Source organism: Sapajus apella, unplaced genomic scaffold, assembly GCF_009761245.1.
Source record: "Sapajus apella isolate SASKATOON/1434 unplaced genomic scaffold, GSC_monkey_1.0 scaffold23, whole genome shotgun sequence".
Taxonomy (NCBI): domain Eukaryota; kingdom Metazoa; phylum Chordata; class Mammalia; order Primates; family Cebidae; genus Sapajus; species Sapajus apella.
Window position 1 is genome coordinate 27,550,410 of NW_022436963.1, and position 18,208 is coordinate 27,568,617.

At 35.1% G+C, this 18,208-nt stretch overlaps 1 protein-coding gene across 3 annotated transcripts in view; it reads left to right on the forward strand.

Moving 5' to 3' along the window:
- CNTN6 (contactin 6) overlaps positions 1-18,208 on the forward strand; it is a 295,215-nt gene that overhangs the window by 125,059 nt on the left and 151,948 nt on the right. For all 3 annotated transcript variants that reach the window (XM_032290508.1, XM_032290509.1, XM_032290507.1), the window contains exons 3-4: positions 2,471-2,597; positions 9,473-9,648. In XM_032290508.1, the coding sequence (XP_032146399.1) occupies positions 2,471-2,597; positions 9,473-9,648 (303 nt within the window). The remainder of the gene's footprint in view (positions 1-2,470; positions 2,598-9,472; positions 9,649-18,208) is intronic.

Below are 18,208 nucleotides of genomic sequence, written 5' to 3' on the forward strand. Positions count from 1 at the left end.
TCCTCCTGATGTTCTTTGAATATTAGTCACTTAGTCAGCAAATGCTTTGGTGTTGAGTACTCACTCTTTCAAATATTTCTGGAATATGTTCTTTCCATTTATAGTAACTTTTCTTAACGATATTTACTGATACATGTGTTTGATTCTCTAACTCAGTGACATCAAGGATTTTTATGCTGAATCATCTTTATCTATGTTTCTTATCCATTACCTTCTCCTCATTGTTTCATTATCTGTGCTTTTTTCAAATTATGTAAGATAATTACAATCATCTCAAAATATTAGAGCAGTAATGTTACTTTCAGTGGGTTTCTGTTTTGTTGTTTGCCTATTCTAATTGATTTATTTGTTATTTATTGATGCCGCCTGGGTTACAATTTGTATCCTTAGGTTCACAGTCTCCAAATTTATCTGGTTCTACTGTCCATGCATTTTTTTCATATTGCCATTGTTGTGCTATTTTAAAAAACTCATGTTCTTATCTATAGCATAAAACAGTTTTGAGAAATTCCCTAGGTTTTGTGGAGTTATATTTTCTTCTAGATTGGGTATTTTGTCTGTCTTGGTCATGCCATGTTTTACTATTTTATTGCTGCAGTATATTTGCATAGTTACTATTCCATTTCTTTTCTTACTGTTCATGCTTGAGAAACCGTGTATAGAAAATTCACTTTTTACATAATGGGGAAATATATTTTTTGAACTCTCTTTTTATTTTATTTGGGAACAGTTTTTTTTCTTATTAGCTCCAGTTTGGAGATGGCATATATCATGAGTACTCACATTTTGTAGCCTGAGAGAATGATGGGGCCAAGGAAAGTTCAGCCTTTTTAGGGTACCTGGGTCCTTCTCTCTATTCTGAGATTTCTTTTTTAATGAATTGCAACAAGATTATTGTTGGAAGAGGCATCAGGCTATATTTCATTGGGAGATGTATTGCTTTTCTAGTGGACTTCAGAGGTTTCACCTCTGAGTGCATAGGCATGACGTTACTAGTCTGTTAAATAGAGTCAGCTTTACTATCCATGTTTCCCCACTACCCTTTTTTTTTTTTTTTGATCAGAAGTCCTTTTCATTGCTCTTCAGCCAGGAAGGGGTAAAAGAAAAAGATGACTCTTCCATCTGTGTACATACAAATCTGCTTATCTCCACGTTTGGAAGCTATAAGGAAATTTCTCAGAATGCTGTTGTTTCACCAGTAAATCCTATAGGGTGTGAGGACAACATTAGGAAATCAAGAACTCCTTCACCTCTCTGAGCCTGATCAGACTGTTTTTACTCCAAAGGTTTTTTTTCTTTAAGTGATTTTGAATCAATAGTATTAGAATATGTTCCTTTTCTTTTTCAGACATCATTAATTTATGTTTGCTTGTTATTTGTATTTATAATGTCTTACACATTTCATTAGGCATTGATGTTAGAAAAGTCAGTAAATCATCTTCAATCCTCTTTCTCAATCATCATTTACAGCAACACTAAGATATAAGACATAGCATCCTCCTTTAACAACTGAGATATCAGAGAACAAGGGTGGTACAGTAACTTGTCCAGCATTGGGGAGCCAGTAACTGACAAGGCTAGAATTATAATCTCTAGCTGTCTACATTTCTAGGTCAGTGATAAAAAGTACCAAAATTATAATTTTAAGATGAGGTTAATAAAATAACTAATTTTACCCAATTGCAAATATTTTAGAAGACTAAGGAGATGGTAGCAGATCTGAGTGGATGGTGAAAACAATGGAGAGGGAATCAAGAAACTGAAGTTTAATTTCTTGCTGTATCATAAGACAGTTGGTAAATTTGGAAAAGATGACTCAACTTCCTGGGTTTCAGTTTCCTTCTCTGTAATAATGGTGATGATGAATGTCATAATTTGATGACTATATATTTACTCGTTATGAGGTACAATGTGACATATTTTATAAACAGTATATTATTAAATCACAAAACAACCATCTGATCTAGACGTTGCATCTATTTTGATAATAAGGACACAGAAGATTGCTTAAATCCCCTGAGGCTGAGATGGGAGGATCACTTGAGCCCGGGAGTTAGAGGCTGCAGTGAGCTATGATCACACTACTGCACTCTAGCTTGGGTGACAGAGTGAGACAATGTCTGCAACAAAAACAAAGCTACAAAAATGTATTTTATTAGAAAAAATAGGAAATGGGACTTGAAGTTTAGATGCTTAGTGCTGAATCAATGTTAACTTCTTGATATTGTTGGGTTTTAAGGGGTTATGCCCTTTGTTTGTTGGAAATATAAACTAATTTATTTGGGTAATAGGGGATTGGTTTACAAGAGAAAAAATTATTTTTTCAATTTTATAATTTTTTTCTGTGAGTTTGATATTGTTTTAAAATAAAATGATTTTAAATGTGTGTATTGACTTGATATTTCTTATAGACTTGCATTCAAAACAGGGCCATGTTTTTTCATGTGATTTATTCTTTTTTTTTCCCCAGGTGATGGTCTTTTGAGCCGTCCTATTTTTACTCAAGAGCCACATGATGTCATTTTTCCTTTGGATTTATCAAAATCTGAGATCATCCTGAATTGTGCTGCTAATGGTCACCCTTCACCTCATTATAGGTAAAATCCTACCTCTGTGCACCACAGTATTTTGTTCTTTGTCACTGAACCAAAACATTCACAAAATAAAGTGTGTTTTAAAATGTCTTAATTTATAGTGTCCAGCTCAAGGAATTTCCCTATGGGAGTACAGTTATGTGACAATACCTCAGATAAAGATATGCGTATTTCTAGTATCCCAAGGTGTTCCCTGATGACACTTTACAGGCAATAATTATCCCCCTACCCTCTAGCTCCAGATAACAATAATTATGTTTCCATCCTACTGATTAGGTCTGCTTAGAACATTTATTCTTGAGATTGGTGCCATACATTGCCATATTATGGTAAGAATTGAGAGAGAGAGAAGAGAGGAAGGGGAGAGAGAGGAGAGAAAGACAGGAAGCACATAACACAGGAAGCTGGGAAGAAAAGAAAGAAAGATAAAAGAAAAGAAAAAAAATAGAGAAATGAAAGAAAGATTTTTTTCCCCAATTGGAAAGACTAAAATGCAGGCCCATTTTACACTCCCACCCCTACTTCAATGTGGGACCGCAGCCTCTGTTGCTACATATATAATGATTATGAAAATGTCTTCTATAAAGAATGAATCAAGATGGATATCTAGATTTATTTCAGATAAAATTATGTGACTTCACTGGTGGGTCATGTCACCCAAAAATACTGATTTTAGAAAAATATGTTGAAGACACCTACGTACCCTCTAAGGCAGAAAGAGAATTTTTATTCTGGGCAAATAAGAAGAGAAAAAAACTATTTGTTTCTCACATATTATTTGTGGAATTATAGGGAGAAAGGATCAGTAATGTTTTTGTTCTTATTTACAAAGTTGCAGCAAAGGCAGAGTTTGATTCATACTGTGGGTAGAATTTACAAATTTGAAAATATAGACATGCATAAATATACATAGGTAAATAATAAGGATATTGAGTTGGTAAAAACTGCATATGTAGTGTTAAGGCAGGCAAAGAAAATAAATATTAAACTTTTGTAGCTTTGGGTTTTAGAAGCATTTTTTAAGTCTTAATTTTTAGATGTGAAGTTGAAATGACACACACACACACGAAGTAACAATTTCAGTCCATTTTGGCAAAATAAGCTGGTTTAGCCTAATTTTATTTTGCAGTATAAATACACTGTTGATGTGCATAATTATTTAGATCCTAAAATTGTCCAGATTAATTAGTTAAGTGACTTAAATGCACTTAATTAGCTAAATGACTTCAAAGCTAAGGGCAATTCTACCTTATTTTGTATTTTTTTGAGCCAACTTTAGCATCTTCTTTTTATAGCAAAAGAGCTGAAAAACCACGTCTTCTCATTCCACATGCTAAAGCTTCCTTGTCTTTATCATACCTAAACCAATGCAACTTACCAGTTAGAGGAAGATCCTTCACTTTACAAATTTGGGTCACTCACTTCAGAGTTTGTTGATTTGTTAGTTTTTCTTAAATGATGAGCTGTCTTATTAGTTTAATATATGGTTAAATATATGAAAATTTGATTAATACATTTATTGAGATCACCTAATACTTAAAGTAGTAATTTTATTTTTGAGAGCTAATTAGTTTGATCCTAGTGGTTAGTAAAGGAAGAATATAAGAACTCCTATAAATTTTTGAAAGCTTTCTGAATATAAGATAGACTAAAGTTTTCTGAATATAAGATAAAGCTAAAGACAAGTAATTTGGGTACTTAATTCCAACCATCATAACCTGGTTCAGTGTATTTCTTTTTTTTTCTTTTTTTTAACTTTTAAGTTCAGGGATACATATGTAGGTTTGTTATGTAGATAAACCTGTGACATGGAAGTTTGCTGTACAGATTATTTCATCACCCAGATATTAAGCCTGGTATCTATTAGTTATTTTCCCCGATCCTCTCTCTTCTCCCATCCTTCACCCTCCAGGAGGCCCCAATGCCTGTTTTTCCACTTACTCATAGGCAAGAAACTATGGAAAGAGAGTGAGAAATAATTTTTTATTGCTTAAATGTCAGATGCAGATCCAATATTATTGATAATAAAGCAAAGGACAGAGGTGTTTCAGATAGTGTGCATTGCAACAAAATGTAAAATTTCAGTTTTAATATGACCCTTTCTACCTTAAATTTTATTTTTTAAAATAAACCTCACAATTTATTCACCTGAGATTGTTTATGTGTGTGTATGTGTGTGTCTTAGAGGGAAAGTCTTTATAATTCATAGATTCCAACATTACTTGAGGTTTTTTGAGTACAGTATAAAGCAATATAAAAGAACCCTTGACTTAGAACTAAGAGTTATTATTTCTAGCCACAGCTCTATTAATCCATTTGTGACTTTGGAATAATCAGTTTTCTCTCCTAGTATTATCTTCCTTATTCATAAAATGAGGCAGGGTTTGATTTTAAGACACATTTTATTTCTTTTAGTAAACTCCATACAGCAAATGAAATCTCATAGGGAAAATGGGCAACATTAAAAGCAATCCTTTTGAAATAGCTTAGGCTTTCCCATGAAAAAGGATTGCCCTTTGTTCTTTCAAAGACCACATAACACATGAGAATATGAAGTCCAGTCAGGAAGCCCTGCAAAGGGAAGAAAAATGGGCTACCCAAAGATGATGCTTTGGAAGCGTTGCTTATACCTGGAAAGTCTAGGAAAATCATGTAGCAATAAACTTAGTTCTATCTCAGCATATATATTTCAGTTAGAAACATGAAATAACATACACATTAATTATTTCCATATGGGATATACTCTCTATCAGAAAAAGGATTTCTGACACATCTTCTCTCTACCTGGTCACCAGATGAGACTCCCTTTCTGTAAATGAGTCTACTCTACCCTAGTCATGAACCCAACCTTAAGTCTGGAGAAGCTCTAGGCCTCTAAGGAAAAATGATAATAGTAGTCACTCTGCCCTTCTGTTCTTTTTATTCATTTCCCCCACTTGATCCTCTTAACAATCCTATGAGATAAGCAGAATATACATTCTGGCACATATTGTATTACTTGTGGAAATGACCTCTGGGGAAATCAGAGACCTTGTTCAAGTATATGCAGCAAGGGATGTTAAAGTTGGGACTAGGACTCTTTCCACAGGGGTAATGGAGTCATATTCAGTGTACATCAATCACCCAGAGAGACTTAAAATTCAGATTTTGGTGTTCTCTGTCAGAGGCCTGGGGATGGGCTCAGAAATAAGCCAGGCAGAGAGAGACAAATACCATCTGATCTCACTCATATGCGTAATCTAAAAAAGTTGATTTCATAGAGTCAACTCATAGAAGTAGAGTGTAGAATGGAGGTTACCAGAGGCTGGGTCAGGGAAGGTCAAGAAGGGACAGGAAGAGAAAGGGGACACTTGGGTCAAAGGGTGCAAAGTGATCATTAGTATGAATAAGCTACCAGTCTCATTTATACAGTAGAGGGACTATAGTTAACGATAATTATTGTATATTTCAAAATAGCTAGAAGAGAAGGTTTTGAATACTCTCACCACAGACAAATGATAGATTTTTGAGTTAATGAATATGCTCATTACTCTGATTTGATCATTACAAAATGCATGCATTTATGGAAACATCATATTTTTCCTATAAATATGTGCAATCATTGTTTGTCAATTAAAAATAAATAAAACTCAAAAAAGAAATGCATACTTTCAACAAATATACCAAGTAATTCTAAAGCAAAGCCCAGTTTTGAAAAACAACAACACACACAAGTGCACACGCATGCAGGCAAACACAAATACACGCACACTCGCACTTGCACACGGCATTACGGAAGGACGGCCAACAAATACAGCCTACGGGCCTTATTCTTTTTTTTTTTTTTGGAGATTGAGTCTCACTCTGTCAGCCAGGCTGGAGTGCGGTGGTGTGTTCTTGGTTCAGTGTAACCTCTATCTCCTGGGCTCAAGCAATTCTCCTACCTCAGCCTCTGGAGTAGCTGGGATTACAGGCATGTGCCACCACACCCCACTAATTTCTGTATCTTTTTTAGTAGAAACAGGGTTTCACCATGCTGGCCAGGCTGGTCTTGAACTCCTGACCTCAGATAATCCTCCTGCCTGGGCCTCTTAAAGTGCTGGGATTACAAGCATGAGCCACTGAGCCTGGCTCAGCCATTATTCTTGAGGCAGGACTGAACTACTTAAAAGTGAAGGATGTTTCCCAACAAAGTGTCAAGATTTTAGTTCAAATCCATTATGTTTTCTGGGACTAATATGATATTAATTCAGATTCTAAAAGTAATCATTTAAAATATATTCTCTAGGTTGCATCATAGGAAAACACTCGTCAGTATGCAATTCTATCAGAAATGTGTGCATGACAATTATTTGAATTCATTAATACTGTTTCTCCATTGATTTACACATATTAATTAGGACAAAGCCCTCACCAGGAGTTGAACCCTTGATCTATATGAGCAGTTTAATAATCATTGTACCATAGTGATCAGAATGATTATGGGGATACTGTGAAAAATTCATTTGCTGCAGCTAAGCCAACAACTTTGAATTTGTGTTGAAAAACAATTACTGAGCTTAATTAGGAGCATGTAATGATGACAGCAGTTATTTCAGTGATTGATTCCAAAATTAAAAAGAGCTGGCAAACTAAGTATGGTATATCCTTTGCTTTGAAAATGATAGCAAACATGGACGTCTAAAGATCATACCCTGTAAGCACATTATCAAAAACTATATTAGAGTGCTGGCAAGGAGAATATTGGTGTCTTGAGAAAGGCCTAAAGAAAGAGAAGTTTTGAAGCGTTTTATTTTGTTTTTTACTTTTTTTTTACCCTAATATTGAAAACAAGAAACAGCCTTTACAAATGCCTCTAGAAAAAAAAGATGGAAGAAAATCTAAGCAAATGAAATGCACTATTTGACTGATGTCTTTCAACTTTCAGGTGTGCAGGAAATGGCTAAATAATTTAAAAGTTAACAAAGTTGGTTCAAAACTTTTGATTGACTTGATATCTGATCCATCACATCACATCTTTAATAGCTTAGAGGATCACCTAAGTTTGTATTTCTTTTCTACATTGGTAGGCATTTGCCAGATTATCCCCATGGGATGTTTGAAAATGCATCTGAAGAAGTCAATGACATTTGAATTAATTCTGTATTTTTACTAGAAATGGGTTTCACCATGTTGCCCAGGCTGGTCCTAAACTCCTGGCTTCCAGCTATCTCCCCACTTCGGCCACCCAAAGTGCTGGGATTACAGGCATGAGCCCCTGCACCCAACCTCTTTGAATTAATTCTGTAAAATGTCATTAAAAAAACACTCCCACCAAAATATTTTTAATATGATTTTTGTGTAAAGGGGAGAATCATAGCTAAGCTGGTATAAACCCTAAAAAACATGGTTTGGAAATTGGCTGTATTTCGTAGGAAAAGATCATTCACTTGTATTCTTAGATGACTATGATGGGGTTCAGGTCACACCATCTCAAAATATGGCGCCTTGGCATTTGAGAAAATAGCAGAAACAGGAAGATCATTCTCACCTTCTCTTCACTCTTCTTCTCTGAAGCAGGTCATAAAAGCTTTATTCCAGAGTTATCCTTTCTGTACCCAGAGGAAAGAAACATAGTTTTCTTCCTTAAAGACACAGAGAAACCAGAAAGAATTGGAACAAATGCCTTGCTAACTTCCCGCCAGTTTATTACCATTAGATCATACCCTGTTTTTACAATTATACTTCTGCTCTTCATCAAAACTAGCATAAAAACACAAGGGATTTCCTGTTTTTTAGAATTCTTTTTTTTTTTTTTTTTTTTCTGAAGGCTTTCATGTCATGGAGAACTTATATTAGATAAAATTATATCTTTTTCTCTTATTAATCTGCCTTTCATTTTAGAGACCTCAGCCATGACACTAGCAATGAGTGAGAAAAGGTATTTTTCTACATGTACAACTAGTTGTCATTATTCAATATTTTTAAGTGTCTGTTTAAAAAAAAATGGTCTATGTGACTATACATAGCCTGTGTCCTAGGAATGCATCTCTTTAGATATGTAAGATTCATGCTTCCAAATATTTGGAGATTTTGATGGAGTTGGGAGTATCAGGGTAGGAAAAGTGAGTCTGGTTAGAGATAATTATCAGGTTTTCATTTGTCTTAAAAATGACCAAATGAGATTTCGAAAACTAATTATGATTCTTTGAAAGTAAATATAACTCCAAGACCCTTCAGCTAGTTAATTTATGCACTAAAAAATTGTTGACTAATAGCTAAGCCAAGAGACTTTTTGCTTCTTAAAATAAAAACTTCTCAAACAGCATTTGTTTTGCTAAAGTACAATTTTAATTTGGCATTTGCAAGTACCATTGAAATATTTTCAACATGATTAGTCTTCCAAGTAACATACCAACAGAGGCAATCATGTTCTAAAGTAGTCAGGTTATTAGTATTTTGTTATCAGCCTTGAATTGGCATTGTAAAATTATTCTTGCCATTTGTAATGTATGCTTCTTGAATTCCTGTCATTAAATAATTTTGACATTCAATTTTGCCCTATCCATTGTGGATGTTCAGGTAAGGTATATGTTATTTGAAAAGTCGCTAAAGGAATAGGTTGGCCAGTATTATTGACTGACTGTCTAATTTTTATTTCTGACGTTGAGAGTTCTGTTTCCTCTTTGCATACATTTGGGTGAATGTAGCATACAAAAAGTACATCTTTCAAATAATCTAGTTACTGATATCACCCAGCTCACCAAGACAGTTACCTTTGATAAAACTGGTAGGATTATCTCCACATGTAATCATGTTTTGTTTTTTATAGCTGCAGGAATTAGAACTACATGTTGTTTAAGACAGAGAGTGATTGACTCTATATATTATAAGCATAATTTTATGTTTTTCTCTTGAAGGTGGAAGCAAAATGGCACAGACATTGATTTCACCATGAGTTATCACTACAGGTTGGAAGGGGGCAGTCTTACAATCAGTAGCCCCCACACAGATCAAGATATTGGCACGTACCAGTGCCTGGCCACCAATCTTCTGGGGACAATTCTGAGTCGGAAGGCGAAGCTCCAATTTGCATGTGAGTTTGGGGTAAAATTTGTAATCTGTGTCTCTGAAAATATACTCTTCTTCTGATAAACATACTTTAAAATCTAGCTTTGCTGATCATATAATTGAGAATGAATATGACGTTATGGGATTTTGACAATGCTCATTATATGAATCTAGATTCCTGGGTATGATAAAAACCTGTTTCTAAAAAAGAAAAAAAAAGCAGAGGAAAGATCAATGTTATTATATTTTGCGAATTATTTTTAGAAACATTTCTAAAAGTTCCAGACTTAAATTTTAACATAAAGATAAATAATATAGTATTATTTTTCTTTTTCTTTTGCATTGGATATTAATGTTCAGAGCAGTACAGGGAGAAAAAGCTGAGGGCAGAGATGTCATTTGGGGGAGGTAGGTGTTCTCCCAAGAAAAGCGATCATGCACTCACAGTTTGATGTAGGTGGAAATAAAGTGGTTGCCAAAGGCAGGCTTTATATTAACTGTAACAATGTCCAGCTGCATCACATAAATGTCATCCAAGTAATTACCTTGGTGACATTTGGGGACATTAGCAGATGAACAATAGACATACTGCCTCTAATATCCTTTATATATAGTGTTTCTAGGGATTGAAATGTTTCATATTCAATTCTGCAAAAGCCTTGTTTGACAGTAATTATATCTGTTGATGTGAATAAAGTAGAAGGTTTGCTTTCCTCCCTTTGCACCAACCATTATTTCCCAGAGGATCCTTCCAGGAGCCAAAAAGTGAGCTGCTGCACCTGCAGGGCTCATGGAAATGTCTATGCTATTTGTTACTTTGAAAAACTAATTGTTCTGAAATTTTATTAACAAATACACGCCCAAAACTCACCTTGTGAAACTACTTCAGTCATCAGTAGATACATAAATTAATAACTGGGTCTGTTTCTCATTTCAAGTCTTGTGTTCCAGACGTTATTCTACACCAGAGATCCCTTGGTCTACACACAATTCTCTTTATGTTGACCATTTGGGGGATGGCCTTGCTTCTAATTTTACACACACTACACACACATACACACATGCACACACATATACATATATACAGATATATACACATAAATACATTGCTAATTGTGTCTGAATGTATTTGTATCTATCGAAGTAAGAAGTGAATGTAGAAGTTTATTAACCTAAGTAGAAAATGGAAAACGGCCAGTGACTACTTTGAGACATAGGATAAAGATATTTATAACACTTGATTTCTTCATTTCAGCTAAGATCATCACCTGGAAAAATAATAGGGAACAAAATAACATAGAAACTTATGTTATAGAAATAAAGAATTGTTCCAAACTTTGAATGATTCTGCCACAGTAATTATTTCTCCTGCTTGGATAGGAGATGACCCTACAATATACACCTGATATGAATCAGATTCCATAATTATAAATTTGACTCATTGGTAAAGAAAGCTCCACATAGCATACTTATTTGCTATATCCTTGAGTTTCTCTAGAGTTATGAATCTATCTACTCTTGAAAACAGCTGAATGCCAACATCTCGAATTAATGCACTCTTTTATATAAACATATTTCTTCTTTGTTCTGTACATTTTAAGAAAAATATGTTTTAAAATGTCCTACATTTTTATATCATATCTTTTTTTTCTGCTTTAAATAATTCTCGCAACTAGAAGTTTCTCTAGTTAAAACTTATTTTCTCTATGCCAAATAAGAAAAAATTCTCAGTTAAGAAGAAATTGTATGCTTTCATCTGGCTAAATGGAAGAAATCAATTCTTCTGTCCTTGTTGACTTTCCCGTCTTATCATAAAATTTTTTGTTTTGGGGCCGAAGGTGTATGACTGTTGATCTTTAAGAGCATTTCTATTACTATTAATGCATAAAGTAAAATGGTCTATATCTATTAACTAATCTTTCTTCTGCAAAGCTAAAGGATCTTAGGCTCTAAGAGCTTGCAAAAACAAGAACCACCACATTCTGCCTCTTCTGCCCTAGGCATGGTGTCAGGTCGTCATGTCTAAAATACTTATTGCTTCCAGAGACACATGTGCTAGAGTGTGGAAACAGAAAGAGTAAAGGGTATAAATACAAGTCCCCAACCAAATGGAAAGTTCCTAAAGTGCATGACCTGTATCTTCAACTTAATTGTAGTTCCTCACCACCTCCTTCATAAATTTTTAACTATCTATTTTGATAGAAAGGGCCTTTCATAGGATAACCACAGCAGTTAAATGCTGAGATTTTGTGAAACACAGAGGTATGAGTTCAAATTCTCTTTTTGTCAGATGTCTAGTAGTATGAAATTAGGTCATTTCTTAACAGCATTAAGACTCTGTTAAGAAATCTACACAACGAGAATACAGCAGTATCAACCACATAGGACAAGGATTAACTGAGAAAATTAACATCAAATCCCTGATCCATTATGGACACTAGGGAAATGACAGCTCTAATTCTTCCTTTTATTATTATTACCTCTCTCAACTTGGACAAACGTCCATATATTTCAAATCATTTTCGTTTCTTATAGAAAACTCTTCTAGTTTACATTTTAAAACTTTCTCTAGTGTCTTGTTTTCATGTCAAATATAATGCATTTTTTTGTTTTCATGTCAAATATAATGCATGTGCTTTGACATATGTTATTTCACTTGAATTGGACAGCAGCTATAGGAGGCAGTTGCTATCATTGTCCCATTTTATAGATAAGAAGACTGAGGCTCACTGAGATTAGGGCTTTCTTAAAGTATGTTGTTAGAGAAAAGTTGGAACTTATATATAGAAAAAGAAGACTTCAGACTTGAAAACTCATGCACTTCATGTCATAGTACTGAGTCCTTCTCAAACACTGCCCACACAGCTCATGTGGGCCTTCTTACTGCATTTCATTTGCTGGCACAGTAATTGTCTAAATAATAAACCATCTCTGCAGGACAGAATGGTGCGGGCAAGCCTGATAGTATATGTGATGCTTCCTTGTCCACATCCACTTTTGCAAGTGATGTGCCAACCTCTGGCTATTAATACCCACAGATGTCCCTTTTTGCATTCATGCCCCAAACCTCTGCATGAGATCAGGCTGCAATTACACAACAACTTCTACACCTTCTTAATTAGCTTCTTCACTTGCTGTTTCCTTCTTCCTTCCCTGCCTTTTTCCTAAGAGAATCCTCTCAATAAATTACATGCACTTGAATCCTTGCCTCAGGCCCTGCTTCTAAGGAATCCAGTGTAAAACAAGAGATTAAACACAAGATGAGATAGTCGATCTACTTATTGATAGAAAAAATGGATCCAGACCCCGACTCCCATAGATAAGAACAAGCTATGCATCAAAATAAAAATGTATCAATTCCTTTGCTTCCTGTCGGTTGGCAGTCCATTGAATAGTGTCACTTTGACCTTCAGAACAAACAGCCTTATGAACAGCCTTTCAGAATCTACCCTGTCCATGGCAGAGACACTGCAGTGTGGTACCTCTAGGTAATTGATGGCTTTTGTTTTTCACTTTTATCCTGGTAATCAGTAATCCAAAAACACACTTTGAGTTTATTTTAGACACAGACTATAACACTCTGCTTTATCATGAATCGTCTCAACATGAAACCATACTGAAATGTGGCCTGTGTATAAAAACTACCTGTTGTGAAATATGCTCCTAAATCAAGTATGTATTTAACCAGCTATGCAACTTAGAAAAGGCATTCACTTTCTGGACTTAGCTAAAGTATATTTTGAATTATTTGATTACAAATGTCTCTCAGCTGCTGTCATATAATCTGTCCTTTCAAACACTCAGGCAGATTCTAATTTAATTATCTCTTTCTTCCCCAACCAAAACTATACCCTAAAACAAATTTAGCAGGTGTCTAGTCACCAAAGGCTTCTGTTATCATCCTGGCATTCTAGATGAAAACTAGTTTGACTTCTAAAATCACTTGTAGCTGCTTTGAATTTCTTTTATTTCTCAAAGATTTTGATGGTAAAGGTTGAATGTAGACTTCTCCCTTTCGTATGTATGTTAATGAATTACTCTGTACTTGTGTGAGAGAACATTGCATCTGTCATTGCTGTTTAAAATGTCATCCTTGAGAAAATGAGATAGGTGTTTTGAAAGAAACTCATGATATCACTCAGCTGTATTTTTTAAAGGCCCTTATATAACTCTATCAGTGAAAAGAAAAGATAAACATTTATGATAAACATAAAAGATAAAAGATAAAAGATAAACATTATGATAGTCATGAATGGGACTTTTTGATCCATCCTGCACTATTTAATATTTAATCACAGCTAACATTTCAAATAAGTGTGTTCCATTATTGCAGAAGGAAAGGCAGCTGGGCTGGAGCCTCCTAATTGACCCTTCATTTATTCATCCTCCAAGCAACTGGAGAACACCTAATTTACATGCATCAAGTACTACACTAGGTCCTAAAGATTAAATGGTAGATAAGAAACAGCTACTTCCTGTCTTCACAGAGGAGACAGGTGAAGCCTTTAGTACAATTAAAAATAGGAAGAAAAGGAAAACAGGGGAAATTGCTAACACTTACAAAATATTATGTGGCAGGCATTGTTCCAAACTCTTTATGTAAATTAACTCCATTGATCCTCACAATAACCCTCTGAGAGTATCACAATCTTCACTTTCAGATGAGCAGATTGAGGCATGTAAGAATGAACTAGCCTGCCTAAAATCACACACAGTATGTGGCAGAGTCTAATTTCAAATCCAGACAGTCAGAGTGAAGAGTCCATGCTCCTACCACGTACTGCACTGTCTCAAAACAACAAGGGAAGTGGAAGAGGTGAAATTAAAACAGAGCGGAGCTCAAAGTGAGAAGTAATGAAGTTTGTTTGTCTGAATTGGAAGAAAGGCAAGTGAAGCCTTTGAAAGGGAACAGGACTTGCATTGAACCTTGAAATGTTAGTTTGTGTTCTAGACAGGGAAAATGGGTGGAGAAAGCACAAGTCGGAAGAACACTAAGAGTAAATGCAGATGTGTGAACAATCTTCAAGTAATAAAGAAAGTGTGAGGAGGTGAGCAAAGGACAAGACCTAAGAACTGAAATGCAGAAGGCTAGGGTTCAGATATGACTGATGTTCTAGGTTGAGACTGAAATCTAATTTAGAGCCAGTTATAAGAAGCCCTCTATATCCAAGCCTAATCTGCAAACAATAGTATGACATGTGTACAGGTGTTAATTTATGGTTAAGATGGATGTGTCAATATGACCCATTTCACCTGGGGTTACTATGAAGATCAAATATATTATGTCGAAAGCAGAGGGAAGACAAGGGCAACTGATAGACTGGTATGAGTTGAAGGTGGAGAGATAGGCAGGGATCTGGCCATGTAACTATTAATAGGCCAAGATTTATATTTCACTGTTTATCCTAGGAACAATGGAACCGTTCTGAATGATGTTAAGGGTGTTGAAGTTGTTTATAAAATGTAGTTTGAAATACCACGTACTATTTTCTTAAATATTTTACTCTGACATATTAATTATATTATTAATGTTATTAAAACCACAGTACACATACATAGGGGTGTTCCAAACCTCAGTTTTTATAATAACTTATATGATGGAATTAAATAATTTTTGCACCACATCACAGGATTGATTTTAAATGGTTCAAGGTTAAAATGCAGTAAGAATGCATTTTAAAGGGCTATAAACATGTAGGCATTTACAATCATCATAATTTTTTTCCAGAGGAATGCAAAGGGTTTTACACCTGCTGTGCCATTCATCTTTATTCTATAGCTGTAAGCTATTCTTAACTATGTTTTACAGGTGAAGACATTAAAAGGCAGGACAACTATGTTACTTGCTCAAGGTCAACTAACCTACAGGAGACCCAGAATTTCTAACATTTCCTTCTGAAACAACTTTTTAAATATATATTTATTTTGTAGAAAGAGAAAGTAAATCAGAATTCTCATGAATCAAATGCCATATTCAAAGCCAAATAAAAAAGGCAAAGTTGTAACATAAATTTCTCTGATTCCTTACAGAAGGATTCTAAGATATTTGTGTGTTAAAGGTGATATATGTTTTCATTTCTATCTTTTGGCCAGGGTCTTATAAGCAGAAACAAAACTCCTCACATTTAGAAATAAATTTTAAGAGCTTCCAAATATCTTCAAAATTCTTTCCTATGTAAGAAATGTAAAAGCAGTTATACATGATCCTGCTGATATGGTGATAAAGTGCATTTATATCAGAAATAGAAATTAAGACTCAAGAGAAGAAGCTTTAAAAATAACGCTTAAAAATGCATTTGGAAATTGTAAAGTCTCTGGTAATTGTGAAGTGCGTATTAAGTGGGTAATGCATACCTAATTATAAATGAAAATGCTAAATGGCTTTTAGCCTTTTTTCTACATCAGAAAAGAACTAGCTGAACGAAAGTCATGAAGAAGTTTTTTCGTTAATTTCTTAAATTAAAAAAGTAGGTAAATTAGTATTGATTTTTTCAGTATCATTTTCAAATAGCATAAACAATGTTACAATAGATTTAATATTCTCAATTTGTCTTAATGAAATAAGAGCATAACTATCAATTGGTATCATATCAAGGAGAAAACTTTGTCTTTGCTTTTAAAAACAATTAAACAAACGAATAGACTGTGAGCAGTTGCATGGTTAAATTACAGCAAGTCACTTTTATATTTATATTTAAAATCACCAGGGAATTAGATTATTCAATGCTGTAGTGTCATTTTTCCCACACCATCGCTGTTGGAAATCCATTTATGTATCTTATCAGAAATGGCACTTTTTCAAAAGTTAAGCCTTCTCCCAATGCCTACTTTATTTATATTCAGCAGGAGCTAGTCTTTTTAGTTCACTTGAATAAAATTGCACAGGCTAAGAATTGGGGTGGGACAGGAAAATATTAGAAAGTAAGGGATCCATTCTATCAAAACTGAAAGTTTCTGATTTATAAAACTGAGACAGATGTACAAAGCTGAAATGCTTGTTTATTACTCTTATGTTATTTGACAAATGGTTTTCAGGAATTTATGAACATAGCACATAAAGATTTTCCTTCTAAGAGTTACAAAATTGGTTCAAATTACAGTGACATTCTTTTTTGCATTAAAGGCTCAGACAAATATTCCTGGTGTTTATTTATATATAAATAAATATGTATAATACATATAAAGAACATTTATAAGTCATAATTTATATGTAATTATCTGAATATATATCCAATATTGTCTAAAAAGTAAATCAGATTCAGGTGTTTAAATAGCAAATACAGGAGAGATGATAGTGGATAGGAGGCAGGACTAGCTTGCAGCTCTTCCTCGGAGGGACAGAGGAGCATGTGGAGACTCACATCATGAATGTTTCCCCAAAAACTACCGCAGGAATATACCAGGAAAGCAGAGAGAATGCACAAACCCTTTGAAAGAACTGGATCACCACTGCAGGCTCCCTGAGATGCAGAAAAACTGTGAGTCTGCTTGCTTTCTCAAAAGGGTGACTGGTGGCCTGGGGCAAGTTCTCAGCCCTGGTCACTAACTGCCTGGAAATGGACTCCCTGCTGTTTGGGGTGGGTGGGGCATGGTGGGAGTGAGACTGGCCTTTAGGACCCAGGCTGTGTGGGAGTGGGGTGAGGCCTGTGACTGCTAGCTTTCCCCCAATTCCCTGGTGACCGGTATTACTCAGCAAAGGCATCCATAATCCCCCTGGGAATATAACTTCATTGGACTGGGAACTGCACCCCTAGTCCCCATAGCAGCTGCAGCAAGCCTCACCCAGGAGAAGCTGAGCTCAGACACACCTTATCCCTATCCTCTCCTGGTGGTCTTTCTCTATGTCTCCTGGTAGTGGAAGACAAAAGTCATAATCTCTTGAAAGTTCTATGGCCCTGCCCACCAGGTGAGAAACGTGAATAGTTAACCAAATGTCCTTAGGGCAAGTTTGCATCCTCCCTATAGGACCACAGCTGATATTCTCCTCAAAGTGCCATCTCCTGGCTAGAGGCCAGCCAACACAAAACCAAACCACTAAACAAAAACACAACCAAGGACCCTCATGAAGTTCACTTTACACCCCTACTACCTCCACCAGACTTTATGACCAAGAACCCAAAGCAAGCACAACAAAAACAAAGACAAATAGATGGAACTTAATTAAACTAAAAAGCTTCCTCACAGCAAAATAAATAATCATCAGAGTTTACAGACAACCCATGGAGTCAGAGAAAATCTTCACAATCTATACATCCAATGAAGGACTAATATTCAGGATCTACAAGGAACTCAAACAAATCAGCAAGAAAAAAAAAATCCCATCAAGAAGTGGGCTAAGGACATGAATAGTAAATTCTGAAAAGAAGATACACAAATGGCAAAAAAGCGCATGGGAAACTGCTTAGCATTACCAGTTGTCAGGGAAATGCAAATCAAAACCACAATGCAATGAAACCTCACTCGTGCAAGAATGACCATCATAAAAGAAAGATTAAAAAATAATAGATGTTGGCATAAATGTATTATAAAGGAAACACTTTTATACTGTTGGTGGGAATGTAACCCAGTACAACCACTATGGAAAA